At 44.6% G+C, this 21,794-nt stretch overlaps 2 protein-coding genes, 1 long non-coding RNA gene and 1 pseudogene across 3 annotated transcripts; all 4 read left to right on the top strand.

Annotated features, from left to right (window-relative positions):
• The first annotated feature begins 40 nt into the window (after positions 1-40).
• On the top strand, positions 41-2,104 carry LOC136521977 (uncharacterized). The gene is made up of 3 exons (XR_010775735.1): positions 41-160; positions 1,728-1,864; positions 1,971-2,104. It is a non-coding gene; the product is annotated as an uncharacterized lncRNA (long non-coding RNA).
• Positions 2,105-2,417: 313 nt separating this feature from the next.
• On the top strand, positions 2,418-17,126 carry LOC136523281 (uncharacterized). The gene is made up of 10 exons (XM_066517014.1): positions 2,418-2,430; positions 2,756-3,178; positions 3,719-3,794; positions 11,898-12,015; positions 13,562-13,666; positions 13,821-13,927; positions 14,000-14,108; positions 14,608-14,774; positions 14,913-15,010; positions 16,684-17,126. Exons 1-6 carry the CDS (start codon positions 2,418-2,420, stop codon positions 13,860-13,862), a joined length of 777 nt encoding a protein of 258 aa, XP_066373111.1. The 3' UTR covers positions 13,863-13,927; positions 14,000-14,108; positions 14,608-14,774; positions 14,913-15,010; positions 16,684-17,126.
• Positions 6,939-7,942, top strand: LOC136522579 (uncharacterized; annotated as a pseudogene).
• On the top strand, positions 8,630-11,110 carry LOC136521083 (uncharacterized). The gene is made up of 3 exons (XM_066514799.1): positions 8,630-8,644; positions 9,073-9,405; positions 9,989-11,110. Exons 1-3 carry the CDS (start codon positions 8,630-8,632, stop codon positions 11,108-11,110), a joined length of 1,470 nt encoding a protein of 489 aa, XP_066370896.1.
• Positions 17,127-21,794: the final 4,668 nt, after the last annotated feature.

Raw genomic sequence — 21,794 nt, 5'->3', positions numbered from 1 at the left:
AGTGAAAAAATGGGGAAGCCGTCGTCCTTGTCGCGGAAGGAAAGGAGGAACCCCGCGAAAACTCCCGCCGCGTCTTCCTTCCATTCTCCCTTGCCTCCTCACCCCCCCGCGCTTGCAAACCCTAGTTCGTCCGTCCCTGCTTCATCGCGGGCGGGCGCAGGTACCCCCTCTCCCTCCTTAACACCCTGTGACTCTCGTGAATTTCCGTTCCATCGAGTTGTGGTCTCGCATGCAGTTGCGATTCGAATCGGATGCACGAGTCGCCCGCGAGTACGCGGCCGATCGGTTCGTTGTGGGCTTGTGGCTATTTGGTAAGCGCAGCTCATTCTAGCGCGTGAGATTTGGTGAAGGTTTTTTCAGGGGATTTTGGAGGTCCAAGCGGCATCGTTTGATTGGAGGGTGCATATGCATTCCCGCCGCTGTACTGCTACCGCGCGATTCTTCATTAGCTTCACTAAGTTGGGTTTACATACCTGGTGTTGGAATGGATGCGCTGGATTGTCCCGTCCTTGTTGATTCGCTGGCTGACCCATGTAGCAGAGAAATGCCATGGCGGTTACTGTATGAGTTGGTGTCCGTGTGCTTCTGAACATGATTTAACTGTGGATCATTCACCTGCATATCCCTTGTGTTGTCGCCAGTAACCACTGAGATGTTTAAGTTTAGGCATTTAGATGCACGCTTCATATTTTCGGGCAAGCCAAGTGTGGATCCTAACCTTTTCTTCTGGAACAAATATGTGCTGTCAAATTTGAATCTGCAATGGCGTTTCACTGATACTATCTGCAACAGTCCGACAGTTATGAATTGGCCTTTGGCTTTGCTGCCTTGCCCCCTCGTGCGGCCTTACTAAGACAGGTAGCGTGGCTAATTTAAATAATTGCGTCTCAACAAGGAAATGCCGGCTATCAAGAAGCTACTAGTGATCGTTCTCATATTGGTAGAGTGAGTCTAGCGTTACAGTTTACTATGCTGATTGGCTTGCTCTTTTTTAGAAGAAATGCTGATTGGCTTGCCTTTATGTGATGCTTGTGTGAATTTTCTTGCTGTACTTGTTGGATTCACTCTTGGATCGTAACTAAGGGTGCCATGTTATACTTGAGAGAAAGTTGGATTCACTCTTGGATCGGAAACCTGCCACAGCTACCGTGTATCTACAATTTTTGTGATCCCACAAATAAAATCAATTTCTGTGATCCCACAAATAAAATCAATGTAGAAGTTGAGGATAGATCAATGCTATTGGCAAATGATCAAAATAACCATACAAAAAGTGGATGGAAATTCAGATGGTTGGTTTGGTTGGACCAGAGTGTACTTAGGTGGGACCTGCATGTTAGGCTATAGTGTCTTTCTTTTTGGAACAAAATTTGGAGTATTATTGACTTATACTGGTACTACCTCATTAGCAGGTCCAGTAGCTGAGATGACTGTTCTTGGTTAGAGTGAGGCAATGCAGCAAAGTTTGCTTACATTTTTGTCAAATTGTTCACTTGCCCTGAAATTCGATTATGTAGCTTGGTTTTATTCTCTTCTTTCTCAATACATTTGCATGCCCAAATACATTTTGGAAGAGTATTCTCCCCGTGATCACTGAATTTTTAAGTTTAACCATTGAGATAAGTGCTTTCATTTATTGCAAGTATCAAATCCTTTCTTCAGCTGCTACTGTAGGCCATCCCAATGCAGCTCCCTGACTTTTCTCCTACATGCTGTTGAATCTGCAGCTATTAATTGGCATTATCTGCAATAGGGCAAGAATCATTAGTTTTAACCTTTGCCCTGGTTATTACAAGTGCTCTTAGTCAATGCTGATAAGGAATAGCATTTCAACACGGATGGGTTAGCTGTCAAGAAGCTGCCTGTGAGTTAACCAACCTGATGTTTCTTATAATGGCATACTAATTCATCAGATGACTACAGCACTTTGGTTTGCTATGCTGAAATTGAATGGTTTGTTTTGATGTTAGACTGGTGGCGATAAGCTTGCAGACCTAAGGCTCCGTTCGCTGATATAAAACTTGGCTGAAACTGACTGGTTGTTGTGAGAGAGATACTGTAGCGGCTGAAACTGGCTGGTTGATGTGAGGAGGACAAGCCGGTTGGTCTGGTAAACCAGACCAGCGAACGCGTGCAATGGTTACCTAAGGTTGTTGATGATGGTTACCGTAACAAAAGAGGTATTTAGATCATGCTGAAAAGCATGTTGTGCTTAGCAGTTAGCTAGTTAGCCCTCTCAAAGTAAAGTGTAAAAAAAAAAAAGTTATGCGCTCTTCTGATAGGACACGCTGTACATAGGGTGGTATGCCTTCCACAATAGCTAAATATTACCGCAACTTCTGGGCATGTTGCTATATTATGTTTAATTTACTACTCACTAGAGCATTGGTCGGTTACTGGGTTGTTCAATTGTAGAGATGACCATCCAGGGTGAGACAATGTACATGAATTCTTCATTTTTTTTCATACAATTGAATTGTTCTTGAGTCTTGACACTGAGATTGCATTATACCACAACCAATCTGTAGCGTCGGACAATGGTTGCTAAAACGTAGTATTAACGTCCAACAATCGGTCGCTATAAATTTATAACAAATCATCGGTCGCTATTTTTATTTATTTCGACGGAACATAGCCATTTACGTCAAACCATGGGTCACTAAAAACATAGACCATCGGTTAGTATAGCCCATTTTCATTTTGGCGCGCTCGGCCTGGCCCACTCGCGCACAGTGAAATTGGCGCAACCCACCAGTCAGCGTGTCACCCAAAAGGCCAAAACCCTATCTCCGGCCACTCCCACCACCCAGCAGCCGCCACTATCACCAGCAGCGCGCCGCATCTCGTCTCCACACGCCGCACGGTCGACCTCGTCACCACCGCCACGGCCGAGCTCGTCTCCACCGCCAGCGCGCGAGCTCTCGTGGGGCCTTCCCTGCCACGGCCGCCGTCCTCGCAGTCGCGGCTGCCTACCCCAGCGCCGCGGCCGCCGTCCTCGCCGTCGCGGCCGCCGTCCCCGGCGCCGCTGCCATCGTCCGGGCCGCCATCCTGCTGCGCGCTCGTCGGTGTCGCTGTACTCGCCTGAGCCGCCGCAGCCGTCGTCCCCACCCCCGTCGTCGCAGCCGTCGTCCCCTGTACCGCCGTCCACGAGCTCGAATACAGGAGCGTCCCCGAGCATGTACTCGTTCTCTTCCCTTCCATCCCCATCCGCTGCTCCCTTCCCTTCCATCCTGAGTACATATGGCTGCCCTGCTCTCCATCTCCAGTCTCAACTCTCAAATCAAATCCGCAATGCCCCAATCCGATCGATCCTGCTGGCTACTGGAGTGGTGACCGGTGAATCCATGATTGCTAAATCGAATCCAGTACTCCAGTTTTGAGCTTTGCTTGACTGCTTCCCAATTTTCGATTACTAAATACTAAATGGAGTAGGTCCAGGCGTCCAGCATCACTAGGATGGTATAGCTGAAGAAATTAAGATGTTTTTTCACTAGCATTGTTATCCCAATTTCACTAGGATTGTTATCCCAATTTTTTCTGATTCGTATGTTTTTTTTTTCTAATTTTACATATAAAAAACCTTGGTGCATTTTTAGGTGAAATGGTTAAACAAGAACCAAGCTTTCATCAATTATATTATGACTTATATGGGACTGGGCTGGACATGATCTTTCTAATATATATGCACCGGGCTGACCTCACCGTATTGTAATTGCAGCTGCTCCACGTGTGGTTGGACACTTTGGGAAGACATTTGAACGTGCTCTTGGCAGCAGCTCTACTTGTTTAAATCGGTAGGTTTATGTTTCCCTAGCTGTTGCTCTCTTTTTTTCATGTTGTGGAAGTATGCGACTATTTCAATGGTTGTGATATGTTTTTTATTTCATATCAAAATCTGCTTGATGTCTTGCGTGAAGGTTGAACATGGATAAAACATGGATTGATGATAATAATAGGTAAAAACCAATACAACAACAACGTAGCCTTTCAGTCCCAGAGTTGAAATCCACCAAGAGCCCCAAGTCATGGTTCAGGCACTTCAATAGCCGCTTTCCAAGTACTCCTAATCTCCTATTCAAACATATATATCTAGGTATATCCCAAGCTTTCAAATATCTTTTTATTGTCTCTCCCTATGTCAATTTCGGTCTTTCTCTATCTCTCCTTATATTATTAGCTTGGCTTAGGACTTCATAATACACTGGTGCCTCTGGAGGTTTCCTTTAGACATGGCCAAACCACCTCAACTGATGTTGGACAAGCTTTTATTCAATTAGTGCTACCTCTAGGCGATCACGTATATCATCGTTCCGAATTCGGTCCATTCTTGTGTGACTGCAAATTCATCGCAACATACGCATTTCTGTAACACTCAGTTGTTGAACATGTCTAATCTTTGTAGGTCAACATTCTGCTCCATACAACATAGCCGATCTAATCGCTCTTCTATAAAACTTGCCTTTTTAGTTTTTGTGGTACCCTCTTGTCACAGAGAATGCCAGAAGCTTGTCGCCACTTGATCCACCCTGCTTTGATTCTATGGCTAACGTCCGCATCAATATCTCTATCTCTCTATAGCATTGATCCTAGATACTGAAAGGTATCCTTCTTAGACACTACTTGACCTTCCAAACTCACATCTTCCTCCTCCTGTACAACTCTGCCAAAGTTGTATCTCATGTATTCGGTTTTAGTTCTTCTCAATCTAAAACCTTTAGACTCAAGGGTCTGCCGTCATAACTCTAGTTTTCTATTTATTCCCGCCTGGCTTTTGTCCACTAACACTATATCATCAGCGAACAACATACACCAAGGGATATCCCCTTATATGTTCCTGGTAACCTCATTCATTACCAAGGCAAAGAGATACATGCTTAAGGCTGACCCTTGATGAAGTCCAATTTTAATCAGGAAGTAATCTGTGTTATCATCGTTTGTTTGAACACTAGTCACAATATTGTTGTACATGTCCTTGATGAGGGTCACGTACTTTGATGGGACTTTATGTTTGTCCAAAGACCACCATATAACATTTCTTGGTATCTTGTCATAAAAGTGGAGGTCATTCTTCTGCTCTCTAAACCGCTCCGTAACCTGTCTTATTAAGAAGATTGCTTCTGTGGTTGACCTTCCGGGCACGAAACCAAATTGGTTTGTTGATATCTGCGTCATTCCTCGCAGGCGCTGCTCGATGACTCTCTCCCATAACTTCATAGTGTGGCTTATCAACTTAATTCCTCGATAATTAGTACTATTTTGGATATCTCCCTTGTTCATGTAGATTGGGACCAATATGCTTCTTCTCCACTCCTCAGGCATCTTGTTCGATAGAAATATATTGTTGAACATCTTGGTTAGCCATACTATAGCTATATCCCCGAGACATCTCCGCACCTTGATTGGGATACCATCAGGGCCCATCGCTTTGCCCCCTTTCATTCTTTTCAAGGCTTTTCTAACCTCCGATTCTTGAATCCTCCGCACAAAGCGCCTATTAGTGTCATCAAACGAGTCGTCCAGCTGAACGGTGGTGTTCTCGTTCTCACCATTGACCAATTTATTAAAATACTCTTGCCATCTATGTCTAATCTCATCCTCCTCCACCAAGAGCTGCTCCCTCTCATCCTTTATGCACTTGACTTGGTTGAAGTCCCTTGTCTTCCTATCGCGAGCCCTAGCCATCCTATAAATATTCTTCTCTCCTTCCTTCGTACTCAAACGTCGGTAAAGGTCCTCATAGGCCCGCCCCTTTGCCTCACTCACCGCTCGTTTTGCATTCTTCTTTGCCACCTTGTACTTATCTATGTTGTTTGCACACCTGTCATGATACAAGCGCTTATAGCACTCCTTTTCCTTAATAGCCTTTTGCACATCTTTGTTCCACCACCAAGTGTCTTTCGAGTCGCATCCGCTCCCTTTGGTCACTCCAAGCACCTCTGAAGCAACCTTCCGAACGCATGTTGCCATTTTCTCCCACATGCTGTTTGCATCGCCTTCATCATTCCAAGGGCCCTCTTTAATGACCTTTTTCTTAAAGACCTTTGATGCCTCCCCTTCTAATTTCCACCACTTCGTTCTAGCAACTGTAGCTTGTTTGTTCCTACGAGCTTGCACCAGAAAGCGAAAGTCAGCCACCACCAACTTGTGTTGAGCGACCACACATTCTCTAGGTATCACCTTACAGTCCACGCATGTTCGTTTATCCCTCCTTCTTGTAAGGACAAAGTCGATTTGACTAGAGTACTGGCCGCTACTAAAGGTCATTAAATGAGACTGTCTCTTATGGAAGAAAGTGTTAGCTATCATCAGATCAAAAGCTATGGCGAAGTCTAAGACTTCCTCTCCTTCCTGGTTCTTACTATCATATCCGAAACCCCCATGAACCGCCTCGAAACCTGCACTTGATGTACCTACACGGCCATTAAGATAACCTCCTATAAAGAGCTCGCTACTAGGGACAGCTCTAACCAAGCGATCTAAGTCTTCTCAGAAAAGTCACTTAGCACTCTCATCATGGCCTACTTGGGGACATACGCACTAATTACGTTTAAGACTATATCACTAATGACAAGTTTAACTAAGATGATCATATCCCCTTGCCTTCTACCTCCACCGCACCATCCTTGAGTCTCTTGTCAATCAAAACTCCTACTCCATTTTTATTTGAAGTTGTCCCTGTGTACCAGAGCTTGAAGCCGGTATTGTCCACCTCCTTCGCCGTCTACCCCTTCCATTTAGTCTCTTGGACGCATAAGATATTTACACGCCTCCTAACCGCTGTGTCCACTAACTCTCTTAACTTACCTATAAGGGACCCTATATTCTAGCTACCTAAACGGATCCTAGTTGGCTCGACTAGCTTCCTTACCTTTCGTACCCGCCGAGGTAGGTAAAAACCAATAACTTCACAAATATTGAAAGTTCTATATACATGTCAAATGGTATTTAACCTAAACTTTCACATAGGCACACCAAGACATATTTGCAAGGAGTGAATGGTTTCTTAGCTTTTGCTTTTAGTAATTCTGCAGTAGGCAGCAAGATATTATGCCATTGTAGAAAGTGTGTAAACTCATTTTGGAAAGAGGCAAGTGAAGTCCGTGAGCACTTGATATGTGATGGGTTTCTAAAAGAGTATAGAACATGGAACTTACATGGAGAAGCTAGTTCTTCTGTGAATCATGGGAATTGTGATGCTGCTGAGGTCATAGAGGATTCTAGTGAGGATGATGAAATATCTGATTTGCTTAGAGACTTAGCTGCCGGTCTAGATGATAGAGGAGATTTTGAAGACAATAGTTCAACTTTGGAGACTTGTCCTGAACTAGTTGCCCTTCAAAAGTTGGTAGCAGAAAATAGCAAAGAGCTATACCCAAATTGCAAGAAATATACACAGCTAAGGTTCCTAATTAGATTGCTCCACATCAAACTCCTCGGAGGATGGTCTGATAGATCTATGAACCTACTACTAGATCTACTTAATGATGCACTCCCTGAGGGTTCAAATCTACCTAGAAACTTTCATGAAGCTAAGAAATTGGTGAAATCCGTTGGAGTTGGTTACAACAGTATTCATGCTTGTCCAAATGACTGTGTTCTCTACTGGAAAGAGAATGTGGATTTAAATGAGTGTCCAAAATGTGAGGTTTCTCGATGGAAATCAGATAGGAAGAGTCTAGATGGGAGACATGTGTATAAGGTTCCTAAGAAGGTTCTCCGCTACTTTCCTATAAAGAAAACACTCCAAAGGTTATTTTTGTCCTCTAAAACAGCAAGTCTAACAAGATAGCATGATGAAGACCGAAAAAAGGATGGTCTGCTAAGGCATCTTGTAGATTCACCTCTATGGCAGGACTTTGATGAGAGGCATCCAGAATTTTCTGCAGATAGTGTTAGAGTAACTAGGAATAGTACCACATTGTCTAACCACGTAAGGTGTTAGTCCTATGTACTCTATATAATCAGCCCATGAGGCCTAATGCAATATAACACAATCTCCACCAATTATATTCTCCTTCATGGTATCGTCGCCTAGGTTTAGATCCTAACCCTAGCCGCCGCCGCTTCCGCACCGCGCGCCCCCGGGGAGAAATCGATCTCCGCCGGGGGCAGTGCCACCTCTTTAGGCGCCGGATCCTATTGATCCCGCGCCCTCTTCGTCGTCGTCAAGCAGCAGATCGGGTCTTCTCGCGGCGCGCTCGACGTGGAGGATGCTGGGTGTCACCCCATCCCGCGCCGCCGTGGTGGTGGCCTGGGCAGATCGACCCCAACACCACGCTGCCATGGTGGCGGCCGGCCAATCTGCGTCATCCTCGTGCGACCTCGCGTGACCGCGACCCGCCGTGCGCCCCGCCCCGTCCGACTCCGACAGCTCGTGTCGCGAGCCGGGACGAGCCGCGCTGAGGTGCATTGTTGCCGGGGTACACCTGATCCGTTGCTGCTGTATCTTTTTGGTTTGCCCGATCACTGATCGGGATTGAGTCACCCATCGCCAGTCGACCTCGCGTATACCTACTCCGGCATCGGCATCGACTACAATGACATCTACATCTTCGACTGTGTGGCCTGACCGGGGCAGGCGATGCCGAGGGGACGCCTTCCCGCGTCGCTTCTCGGTCATTCAGTCCGCATGTCTACATCGTCAGTACGTCATCACCACCACAGATCGGGACGCCTCCGCCGGCTTCTTCCATCGTCGCTCCACCTCGCGCGTACTCGGTCCGTACAACTGATTATGTGCGATCCACCTGGCTCCCGTGACGTCCATCGCCGAGTTCTATGCGCATCTTCTCCGTGTCGCCTCGTCGGGCTGCAGCACCGCCGCCCGTGTGTCCGCTTCGCCGTTGCATCTACATCACCGTCCCATGTGCATCGACGACTACTGCGCACTCTTTGCTGCGCCATCCGTCTGCATAAGGTCTTCGTCCTGCTGATTGGGTCTTCGTCATCGAGCTGCCGCTACCCGCGCCGTCGCTGAGCCATGCTCGTCGGTCGCACCCCTCGCATCGTCGCTGAGCCCTGCTCGCCGATGCGTCTGCTCTCGCACTCTCGCACTGCTTCTTCTTCGTCCAGCACAACCACGTCGACAACATCACCGTGGTTGGGGCCCTCTACCTTGTACGCCCGGTATTGGCAACACCGACGCGTGCTTTCGTCCCCGATGCGTTGCTGGGACTGGCAAACCCAGCCTACGCCTCGGCGCACAGGTGGCTTGACTGCATCGACTTCGGCATCGACCCTCTTGTTCCTACCCCCTCTGCCTCGTCTGCGTCGTCACCTTTCTTCTACGTCTACGACGGCCTTGACTGCGTTGACTTCGGCATCGCCCCCTTCCACGACGACTGCCTCGACGCGTCTCCGTCATCATCATGGCGCCCCTCGCGCGCCTGCAGCTCCATCGACATGGCAATCCGACCACAACTACGTCGACCTCGGCCATCTTCAGCACGGCTTCTTCGACCACAGCTATTGTGCCCTCACGCTCGGCTACCTCGACATCGGCACAAAGGGCTACCGCCTTGCATGAGGATTCATCGGCTTCTTCTCCGGCCACATCATATGCGCTGCATCGACTGTTATGACTGCAGGGGATGTTAGCTTCAGCTTCTTCTCCAGTCTCACCGTCTGCGGCGCTCCCGCTGTGACTGCGGGGGGATGTTAGAGTAACTAGGAATAGTACCACATTGTCTAACCACGTAAGGTGTTAGTCCTATGTACTCTATATAATCAGCCCATGAGGCCCAATGCAATATAACACAATCTCCACCAATTATATTCTCCTTCAGATAGTCGAAATATCCGTCTAGCATTTGCCACGGATGGGTTTAATCCATTTAGAATGAACAATGTTAGCTATAGTGTTTGGCCTGGTATTTGTATTCCACTCAATTTCCCACCTTCCATGTGCATGAAACAGTCAAATTTCATCCTTTCTTTGCTCAGTCCTGGTAAACGTGGCTCGGGTAGTGATATGGATGTCTTTTTATAGCCACTTATTTATGATTTGTTAGATATGTTTGAAAATGGAGTTAGAACCTATGATGCTTCAAGGGGCGAGTTCTTCAAGTTGAGGGCGGCGGTGTTGTGGACTATTTCAGATTTCCCAGGTTTAGGTTATGTGTCTGGGTCTACCACATCTGGTGAAGCAGGATGTCCTGATTGCCACCAATTTACATGTTCACTTAGACTTCGTAATGGTACGAAGACTTGCTATATGGATCATCGTAGATTCTTGGATGAAAACCACCCATTTAGGTTTGATGTTGATAAATTTGGTGGTAAAACTGAGTTTAGGCCAACACCTACACCACTTTTTGGGGAGCAAATTTTGGACTGCACTAAGGATCTTAGTACAAGTTTTGGCAAGGATCCATCTGGGAAGCAACCAACAAGAAAAAGACGGAAGGAAGAGGAGCCCTTAGTCATTTTCAAAAGGAGATCTATTTGGTTCAAACTTCCATATTATTTGATGCTGCGACATAATTTTGATGTCATGCACATAGGAAAAAATGTGAGTGAAAGCTTAATTAACACATTCCTGGGCACCACTGAAAAGTCCAAGGACAATTTGAATTCTCATCTGGACCTTCAAGCTCTAGGTATTAGAAGTGATCTTCACCCTTTTGAAGTTGATGTTCAATTTTATTTACCACCTGCACCATACACAATGAGTCCCGATGAGAAGAAATTATTTTGTCAGTTACTAAAAGGGGTCAAGTTTCCTGATGGTTTTGCATCTGATATACGACACAACATCCATGTTAATGAGAAAAAAATGTTTGGGCTAAAGAGTCATGAGTGCCACATTATTCTTCAACACTTGTTGCCCCTTGCTGTGAGAAAAATATTGCCTGAAATGGTCAGTGCAGGAGTGATTCGTATAAGTAATTTTTTCAAGAAACTTTGCTCACCTGTCATTCGAAGAAGTGATATGGATAGTCTAGAGGCTGATATAGTTGAAACCTTGAGCCTTCTTGAGGCTATATTCCCTCCATCATTTTTCGATATTATGGTACACTTGATGGTACATCTTCCTGCTCAAGCAAGAATAGCTGGTCCTGTCCATTTTCATAGCATGTGGCCAGTAGAGGTAATTTTCTTGGTCATATAAAATATTGTATGTCCTTACCTTCTTGATGTTTTAGGTTGAGGGAGGCCTTGGAGGTGTACATGATGCTCACTAGGAAGGCACATATGATATTTTGCTTTTGATAAGATGGAGATGAGGCATTTTGTAGTGAATCTAGTTAGATTGTGCAAGCAAACATATGACTTGTGCCTGCCATTTGACCTAGCTAGGTTGTATGTGTGCTTTGCCTTTTGTAATGATGACTTGTCATGGATCAAGATGATAGAACTTGATGTATTCCTAAATGTTGGCTTAAATGAAGACTTGAGAGATACTTTTATCTGGTAATGTGGTTGATGAGTGTTGTGGGCGGCTATGATTTACATATGTATGGGGTTGATGAATATTGTGACATGTTATGGATGTTTATTAGGTTTGAAATCTGGTTAAGATGAAATTAATATTATACATAATTGTGCCAGTTCATTGCGACTGATTATTGATCGCTAAAAAGTTTGATATCCTTGAACCATTGGTCGCTAAAACATGTGACAGATCATCGGTTGGTATAAATATTTGCGTCAAACTATCGGTAGCTATAAATCCTGTCGGTCGCTATAAACTTATAGCTACACCACTTACAGCGACTTATACATCGGTCGCTATAAAGTTATAGCGACCGATGATCGGTCACTATAACGGCTTATAGCAACCGATTTGGAGTCGCTACAGATTGGCTGTGGTATAGCGTTGCATCAGTTACATTTGTAGTTTGGTTTTCTTCTTGGTTTATCTCTCCATAAATTTTCTGCTTATACTGTGTACCCAGTGCAGAGAGCTCCCGCTCTGTGCGGGGTCTGAGGAAGGGTGTCAGTGGCAAGCCTTACCCTCACCTGTGCAATGCGAGGAGACCGCGACTCGAACCCGGGACCTTCCGGTCACAGACGGTAAGACTCTACCACTTGCACCAGGCCCGCCCTTCAAATGAATGTCTGTCTATCTTAAAGAGTGAAGTGGTACTATCATGGCTTGTTGCTACTATAATGATGATTTGAGTTGAACCTCTATACTTCCGATAAACATTAGATCTTTCAGCTAACTGTGATCCCAGTCAGAAGTTTAAAATGGACATTTCCACATTGCAATAGGGTTAACTCGAGAATCAAGTAAAAAGATGTTGGAGCTACAGGCAAGCAGCTGCTGTGATCAGTGATTTCGCTGGGATGAGATGATTGGTTTTGGGGTAAAAGACAATACATTATTTGTATCATCTATAGGTATAAAAGAGAAACAAAGCCTATGTTTTTTCAGGTGGTTTGGTAGTTGCTGTTAGAGGCAATCTGGTGCAGATAGTTATTATAGAGAAAGCTCAAGAGTGTGAACTAAAAAAATATATGTTCTGTATATATATGCTCTGCTCTTAAAGAGATTTCTGCATGCCTATCGTTTGGCTTTGTTTCTGTAGTAATCACTTCAACACCGCAGAACAAGGTTTCTGATTTCAACAGCAGAACAGTATGCTACCTACTCTGACTGGGAACTGTATGATTTTCATTTTATATATAATGTGAAAAGTGCAATGGTGATAATCTCCTAACCTTTAAACTCATTACTTGTACAACCACTGTCATGAGAGCAGAAGTCAGGTTATGCCTAGAATCCTAGATAAAGTGTAGGAACAAACAACTCGCAAGAGTTATCCTTCCCGAATATATAATAAAACAGCAGGTGATGGTAGCAAACATGAAGAAGTGAATAAAAGGGCCATGCAGATCAGGAAATCAATCAATGCATGATTTGCTTGATATTTATCTCGTGACCTGCATGTTGTGGTTTTCCATAGCTCCAGTTTGATATGTTCTACAATGTGAACTTACTAGATTCTTTTTTTTAGCATTGTTGAGACAGAGTTCTGTTTTGAGGGCAAAGACAGAGTTCTGTCATCCAATTCTTTTGGTTGTTTGCCCTTGCTTGAGTGTCTATATCTCATTTTCTGATCCTCTTTGCTGTTTTTTTTTTACGAAGGAATCTTTATTTGAAAATAAAGTTTTGGCCTCTTTGTTGTGTTTGTCTCTAGGATAAGAATGTCTTGGTAAAAAGTTTATGTTAACCTTACTCTTCATGCTGCTGAGGTGGAATATGAGAAACAGTAGTTGAGCAGGACTTGCTGTATTCGGTCATGTCTGGTTCAGGATGCTAGTTTATCACACTATCCTTTTCTGTAGCTATCGATTACAGAAAATGTATTAACTATTTAACTAGGCTGACAGAAAATAGATGGAAGGAAGAAGATACTCTGGATGCCCCCCCCCCCCCCCCCCCCCCCCCCCCCCCCCCCAAAAAAAAAAAAAAAAAAGGCATCTTCAACCACCATACTTGCTGTGCTTTCAGTTTCTGGGGCCTGATGTGCTGTAGCAATGTATTAACTATTTAAGCAGCTTTGTTTGCATATAGTAATTCCTGTTGCTGATTTGCTACTTGCTTTCTTGTTAGGCAGCTGTTGCAGAGGGGATTGACATTGATGATGGCTCTACTATTTTGAGGCTGGCATCAAAAGTTGATGCCATCATAGAATCTCTTGAGAATGATAAGCAGAAGGTAGGAGAAGGGAGTCATCATATCTAAACTCATCAAAGCTATTATTTTACCAATTCATGTTTATCTTTAGGTTTAAGTAATGTTTGCAGCCACCAAATAGTGAAATATTGTAAATGCGTGTTGGTCAGCTAACAAATCATATTTCCTTCTGTAGGTTGGGATTGAGATTTCAAGAGGCTCTGAGCTATCTGCTTAAACTGATTTCAAATAAGATGCTTGCGTTAACGGCAGTTGATGCACTACCAACTTAGCATTGATAAGGTTCGAATACCTTCTCGTTGATGGGTTTTGCAGCTTGTGCATATAAGATCTGAAAAATATCTTTGCAATCAGGGGGTTCTGCCAGTGGCGACTTGAAGTATGGATATAGTGCTGGAAAGTACGAGGACTTGATGGCTGGTGGAATTATTGGCCCCACTATATAATGGAGTTCTGGTTACCGGTACCTATAAATATAGATCATTTCTGTTTTTTAAATTATGGACTAACGCCCATAATAATATTTTTATAAATGTTCTTCTATATGTTACCAATTTTTTCATTTTATTATCCCCCCCCCCCCCCCCCGTGCATATGACATTTACTGTCGGCACCTTTAAACGGATTAACTTTCCTTCCACTTGTATCTGCTTGAAATAAGAAAAGAAAAATGAAATGCACAACACGAAAGACGTTTTGCCCCTGCTTGCTTTCTTCTGTTTGTATTTGTTTTACTCGCTTGTACTCTGTGTTTTATTTTAATATATTTGCAGTTGGAGCCCCTCGCTCCTCCTGATTCCTTAAAAAAAACACGGAAGACGTTTAGCTCCTTGAAATGAGCAACATTAGAGCTAGATACGAAATGGCTTCAAGCTGAATTCCCTGCACAAAATGCGGATGCCTTCAGTTCAGTAAAACGTGTAGCTGTGTTCTTACCTTCGTTTATCTTCTGACCTGTCCAGCTAAACCACCTTACCTTGTTCGGGGAACAAGTGGTCGTTATGGACGCTTGGATTTCTGGGACATGCTGCACCGGTGGCAAAGACACTGTTGGGTTCTGAGTTCTGGCGTGGTTGTTGTCGTTGAGGCCGTGGACGAGAGCCTGAATCCCTGAACACCCGTATGCTGGGTAAGCCAATGGGCCAGCTCTGCACTCTGGTGCCTAGCCTCGGCAAGCCTGATTCCCCCTGCAAGCTTTTTTGACCGTTCCAATGTTCTTTCTTTGCTAGTCACGCTCACCGGTCCTTGGATTCTAACCGGGCAAAAGTGCTCCGGATTTCTTTTCAGTAATGTGCAATCGAAGAGGATGTGCAGTGCAAGTGCAACCCAATATCTGTTCTCGGCTACTCCCGTCTGGGACTCCAGGTATGCATGTCATGTCGCCTCTTTGACACTCACTCTACTTGGCAATGCATGTGGTTCATGAATGCGTCACGCTTAACCTGTTTTAAATAGCAAAAACGCATGCTTTATGTCGTCCTCAAAGACGATTTTCATGTTGTTGGGTTCTGGAAAACGTGGTACGGAAACTACATTAGTTTTCGGTTTCGTTGGATTCCGGATACCCATGATATATTTTGCCTGGACTGGAGTGGAGGAGGCGCAATGGATAGAGCATGACGCCCGGCCGCTCACGCGCGCACATCGGATGCCCCCCGCTCCTGCGTGCGTGGCAGTTTCCCGTGGGGGTCCCCGGCCCTCTTTCAGTCTCGGGTCTCGGCCAGCCTTGACATTTTCACGGAATCACGCCACCGGTGCCGGACGCCAGCCAGCCAGAGCCCAGAGGTACACCAGCAAGCCCCGGACCTGGAAATTCCAAAACCCTCTTGTCATCAGACAGGCCGAGCTTGCATTTCCTTGGGACGACACCTGGGTTGGGACAGGGACATTGCATTCCAGCCGAGGTCGGGCAGAGCGGGGAATACGGTTTGCTCGTCCAATCCAGGCCAAGTCCCCCATCGTACCTTTACTGTGCAAGTGCACGCAGTACCAGTGGCGTTTGCACATCCGATTTTTTTTTAGCCCTTTTTCTGATTTTTTTTTCACAAAAATGCCCCTGAAGGTATGATTTTAAAATCTGGACCCTTAGCTCGACGTCATTGTTGGTGGCACCGAGTTTACACGTCTCGGTGCCATAGATTTTGGCGCCTAGGTCTTGGGCTCGACGCTGACGTGGCGGTGACTTGGCAGGCAGCTTGACGCCGTAGATCTTGGTGCCGAGCTTGGCGCCGTAGATTTGGCACCGAGCTTGGTGCCGTAGATCTTGGCGCCGAACTTAAGCTTGGCGCCGTGGTTATTGGCGCCGAGAACGGCACCAAGATCTATGGCACCGATGTGGCGTTTTAACCCAGCGCCCAACCTTCCTGCCCGAGCCTTCTTCTTCTTCTTTTTCCTCCCTCTCGGGTTTTTTCTCTCCCCACTTCGTTCTACCTCACGAATCGGCATATTGGACCTTGGAAACTTTGATTTGATCCATAGATCTTCGAGAGAAAGGTATCCTCGCTCCCTCCTAGTTTTTTTTACATCAATTCGGTATATATTAGTCGGATTTTTCAACTTAAGAATCGTCATTACTTAGGGTTTCATGTAATTTTGATATTTATATTATACAACCGTAGGATGCCAAGGCGTGGAAAAGCTAGCAAACCAAGGTAACCTCAGGGCATGTTGTCATGTTATGGGTTCATTGTTGTGGATCAAATGGAAAACCCTATGTGTAGGGTTTAATGTTAGTTGATTTTGGTTCTTAGAACGAAAATGACTAAATTGTAGTTATGGCTGGATGACCGAAAATACCTTCGACCCATTGTCTCTGCCTAGTGGTGTTCCAGTGTCCATGTGCTTTTGTGGCGATCCTTACAAGGTAGCCAAGTCCGATGAAGAGGACACGTATAGGCAGAGCTATTGGATGTGTTCCAATTTTGCGTTTGAGCCTACACTTCGTCAGCGCCGCATTAACAAAATGGTGATGAATTGATGTTTGTGTCATATGACATCTTGCATGATTTTTTGTTTTGTAACAATTGCATTTTCTGTAGACTCCTCCACCGCTCCGTCATTTTGAGTAGTGGATCGACACTGAGATCAAGCCTAAAGATAAGGAATGGATGCAGAACTGTTGCGGTGGGAGGCAGAGGACAAGGAGATGATGGAGAAGAGACGCGGAGAGGAGGCTGCAAAAAAGGAGCACAAGGAAGAGGAGGAAAGGAGGCGTGTTGCTGCGTACAGGCAAGAAAGGGAGAAGAAGCTTGAGCGTGCAAGGGGAGCGAAAGCAGCGATGGAGGAGAATCCCGATGTCCTGAGGAAGGGAAAGTGGCCTCGTTGCATTCAGTAGTCTCCATTACTTGCTAGTTCTATGGTTTATTCATGAACATTATTGTCTACTGTTGGACTTTTCATTGTGTTGTCATGTAATGCACTTTAAGTATGGGCATGCATAGGTCATGTACTGCGTTATTTAGTTTGTCGACACGTACTTCTAGTATTATTGTGTTGTTTAATGTGTCATAGTATTGAACTTTTCATTATGTAATTGTTTTTATTATTTGTTGTCATAATATTCAGTTTAATATTGCGGACGTAGTGAAATATGATCACGTGTTGCAAACAAAATCTAACGAAGTAGGGCATTATATAATTCAACACACAAAACACATGAAATAACATGTGAGAACATGTACCGAACTAGGGTACAGAGGTCCTAAACTAAACCTAACATGCCTTAGGTAATTGAAGCGAACAACAAGCACAAGAAATGACATATGAGAATATGTACCAAACAAGGGCACATAGTTCCTTTGACTAAACCTAACATGTCTTAGGTAATTAAACCAAACAACAAATACATGGATATACCATGTGAATAAGATAGGGTCGTCCTAGTAGTGTGGCCACATAACAAATTGTGTTGCACCTTCTCCACAGTAGCCTCCCATTGTTGGTGGTGGTGGTGGGGGGAGACGACGGAGGACTCTTGTTCTTGTGATTAGGGCAGGTGTTATGGATCATTGCAGAGTGCCTCTTGTGAACTTGCACCATTGTTGTTCTCGTCGTCTTCGTCTTCCTTGTACCCGCTGCTAACTTCCCTTTATAGATCGAAGATTTAGTCCTACAGGTAGTAGATGTACTGCTGATACGGATAAATTGGTCGAGGATCAACCCACATAGTGAACCCACAGTTTTCTTTGGACTCGAAAGACTATAATAAATATGTCCTATGAGTTGTAAGGGTGTTCGAGAAACATATTAAACAAACAAAATGTAATAGCAATTACCCATGCTTGTGGGCATTTGAAGAAGTGACGACCTCCATCGATCCTCTCGGTGAACATCTGCACTAAGCAGTCCTCACCATGCATGTATTTTGGCCAATCTTCCTTCCTATTATCGTATCCTCTGAGAGGGCACTCTTTAGTGAAATCACTCTTGCTCTCGGGGAAAAACGGATACACTGGTTCCTCAAAGAAATCAAGCCCAAGAGGCCCCTCCCACACAATGGGAGTTCCCTTCGTCCCCCCCTTTCCTCTCCCACTCCCAAAACCCTTTCCTCTAGATGATCCTCCAGACATTCCTACTCCAACAAAACCGAATACTAGTTTGGTTTTTCTTTTGGTTAGCAATGCATCCTAGAACGCATATATATAGGCGGAGGCAGATTTGCTAGCCGTTGTATTGTGCTGTAAATGCTCCTAGAAAGTCTACCCAGAATCACTGAAAAGCCTATATTGTAGGATACTAGAGAGCCTATATTCCATGACTGAAAAGCCTATTCGATTTTAGACTTCAATCACTATTTCAAAAGACACTGAAAAGTCTATTCGACGGTGACATGACAAATCACTGTAAAGGCTATTTCTCCTAGATTCCATGACTTAAAAGCCTATTAGATTCTAGACTTCAATCACTATTTTGAACTAGAAAAACTGATACCGCTGATTAATACGTACTTTAGGCAGAAAATTTTGCCATAATTTCCCCTATTTTTTTATGTCATCCATACACAAATATGAGATGAATATTTAACATCAATACAACATGTACAAACATACAAATATATGCCACATTCATCTGAAACCATATACATAATAACAAGCATATTAATAGTCCACACAGTCCATAATTATAGTCTATACAGTCCACAATATTTCATAATGAAAGTTCACAAAGTCCATAATACTACATAATAACATCTACTAGAAACCCTCACTGCCTCCTAGTCTTACCCTTACCCTTGTGACCAAGAGCGCTGGTGCCTGGAGTGTAAGGGTCAGGTGGACAACATCGCCTAGTGCCTGAAGGCTGTGTAGGCTGAGTAGAGGGAGCATCCTGGAGCTGAGACGGGCCAAACTCCTCGTGCCTCTGGTCCATCTCGTCGTCGTCCTCGTACGCAATGCCTATGGACCCTATAGGTGCTTGGCTAGATGAACCTAAGCCTCCTCTGCCTGCGGAAGGAACGTGCACGTCTTGCGTCGTGGCTGTCCTGCAACCACAACAACGAGCCGCACGGCGTAGCTGACGTGACAGCCTCTGTTGTACAAAATTATGTTAACTGAAAGAATTTAACGTATTAATAATATGTTTGAAAGATTATTTTGAATCTTACGTCAAGGAAGCTATGCGTGTCGTCGTCCCTAACTCTCAAACGAAAGCGCTCAATGTCTTCAATGGAGCATTTAAGGGTATTGTCCTGCAACAAAGTTCTCAGTAAGATTGTGGTGGTGTGTTGCCTCCTCCATAGCCAAACATAAACATTAAGTAATGAACTAACCACAATCAGGAACTTTTTTCTTCTAGAATTACAAACAAAGCTTGTTTTTTTCTTATAAAATTCCAAACAAAGCTTGTTTTAATAAAGCTAGCTTCTAATTAAAACTCCTACATTTACTTCTCAACAGATAGCAACAAGTTTTGTTTTCTTTTGTAGAAGAAAATTTCACTAAACAACTACTAGGACTAAACCCATCAGAATGTGTACCGTCACCTATAGGTCATCACAATATCCATTTGTTTGGTCATGCATCAAACTTCATCTAGTCCTCTTCTGAAGGCATGATTATGTTGCATGATTAAAATAATTATAAGGATGTTACGACTTGAAGGTGCCACTAACTAAAATAGATACCCCAAACGCATAATGTATTGGTATGCAACTTAACATAGAAAAATAAGGCAATTGACTTACCACTCTGTCCAAGATTGGTCCTGCCTCCACCTGCCTTCCTACACGAGTAGTTTGGTCGTACACCGTGTCTTCATCGTCGGAGGACTCGATGTTGGCATAGTCATCTTCTGTCCATTGTAGCCTCAGCCTGCAACGTGTCGCACGTTGGTACCAAGCTTGGTAGCGCCTGAATTCATGGTTCGTGTGCGGCTTGTTGTTCTCGTCCATGTTGTCGTGCAACAGCTCTCATTATTCAATGTAGTACTGGTGGTGCTTCTCCCAATCAAAAATCTTCCTGTTCTTCTGATGATCCAACATGCACGTCACCATATTAAAAGTGCATGTATGTCATTATTACTTCAATCCATGTACATGTCACCATATTAATGGAAATAGACCATTAAGAGACAATTGAAATAGCAAAACACTTACTTATGTAAGTCAACGCCAGTCGAGAACGAAGCCATTGGCCAAAGCTGTCTCACTCCAAATTGGCGTGCAACTCTATCTGGCAGGTGGAACTCTATAGCATAGAAATAGATTAGAGGGCACCTCATCCTATAGAAGTCGTCATCTCACCAACACATGTTGCTCAACTAAAAAAGGAAGTGCCCCCTCTCCATCGTACGGCTCCCACGACACATGCAACATGTCCAAACAAGATATTAGATGGTACACTAAACCATTTCAAACCAGCATGGGAAATAAAATTTACTTACACTAGATGCCGTGAGCATGTCTAGCTCGTTCGTGAACTCAATGTACGCTCGATGTCACCTCACATGTGGAACCCTAACCTGGTCCCAAAGGTACGCCCACGTCGGCTGCCGATGTGGACGCTGACCTAGAAACCACTCACGACGAGCTAGAACCTCAAGATGGCCAACTGGTAGACGAGCCCACATTCACAACTAGAGTAGGTACACGCATCCACCAAGTGACGCTGAGGACAAAGTCCGACGACATGCCTCGCAAAGCTGTCGGTAAAGAAAACCCAACACTGCAGAGCCCTAGCTGTAATGACCCGCCTAGTCCCGGTCACTAAGGCAGTGGACCCACATCCATGACGCAGTGTCACCCATGGCATCGGGGAAGAGAACGTAGGCAAACAGGTGTAGGATCCATGCCCTGTAGTAGTACCCAACTGTCTCCTCATCTGCCTCCTCGAGGCACTGTGCAAACTCTTGCCGGAGCTAGGCGATTAGAACTCTAGAAGTGCGAGCCCCTTGCTCGCCAAACTCACGCCCAAGGAAGGTCTCTACTTGTGCTCTCCAACCTTTTGACCTGCACTCCCAGTCAATGCATTACCATGAATCCTTAGACCTAGCATCTTCTGACAGTCCTAGAGAGTGACTGTCATCTCTCCGAAAGGCAAGTGAAAGTTATGAGTCTCCGACCGCCACCTATATTTTAGACAAAGCAAGATTACATGTCAAAAAGGCAAGTGCATGAACAAATGGCCATGAATGGAGGCAATGATTGAAGATAATACCTGTCAACCAACGCAGTTATGGTCGTTGAGTTGAACTTGGGCAACCCACGATGAACCTAAAAAGAGATGACATCCAGGCTAGCTCTTTGTAGGAAAGGAGTGTACCTGTTGTCATACTACATGTCCAAGAACCCATTGTGGGTTCTAGGACGAAGGAGCGGAAGGTCCTGCATGGAATAAAACATAGTCTCCCGTTACTTCACGAACACATGTACACTCACAAAGATTTGAACAAAACGTATAGATTATTACCTGCCCCTCCGCTATGAGACGCCCTTGGTGGGTCTCCTCATACGTCGGGTCGAACAGGTGGAATTGCGCCATCCTACAAAAAAGTCAATGAAATAGAAATTCAATATACAATGAAACAAAAAGTTAAAAATGTACAAATAATTGACATAATTACAAGCATAAATCGAGACATGCATAATTAATTGAATGAATACGACAGGTATGAAATAATGAAAACAACCAATAGTCGCACCTCACTAATCTGC

The sequence above is a fragment of the Miscanthus floridulus genome, chromosome 18 (genome assembly GCF_019320115.1).
Source record: "Miscanthus floridulus cultivar M001 chromosome 18, ASM1932011v1, whole genome shotgun sequence".
Lineage (NCBI taxonomy): Eukaryota > Viridiplantae > Streptophyta > Magnoliopsida > Poales > Poaceae > Miscanthus > Miscanthus floridulus.
The sequence above is the reverse complement of the archived record's forward strand: the minus strand, read 5'-3'. Positions and strand labels throughout refer to the sequence as shown.

Bases quoted from the DNA above. Each gene is read 5' to 3' on its own strand.
- LOC136521083 (XM_066514799.1), top strand. The intron at 9,406-9,988 runs GCAATCCGACCA...GTCTTTTTATAG, and splicing joins CCTGCAGCTCCATCGACATG to CCACTTATTTATGATTTGTT.
- LOC136523281 (XM_066517014.1), top strand. The intron at 12,016-13,561 runs GTAAGACTCTAC...CTTTCTTGTTAG, and splicing joins GGACCTTCCGGTCACAGACG to GCAGCTGTTGCAGAGGGGAT. The intron at 13,667-13,820 runs GTAGGAGAAGGG...TTCCTTCTGTAG, and splicing joins TTGAGAATGATAAGCAGAAG to GTTGGGATTGAGATTTCAAG.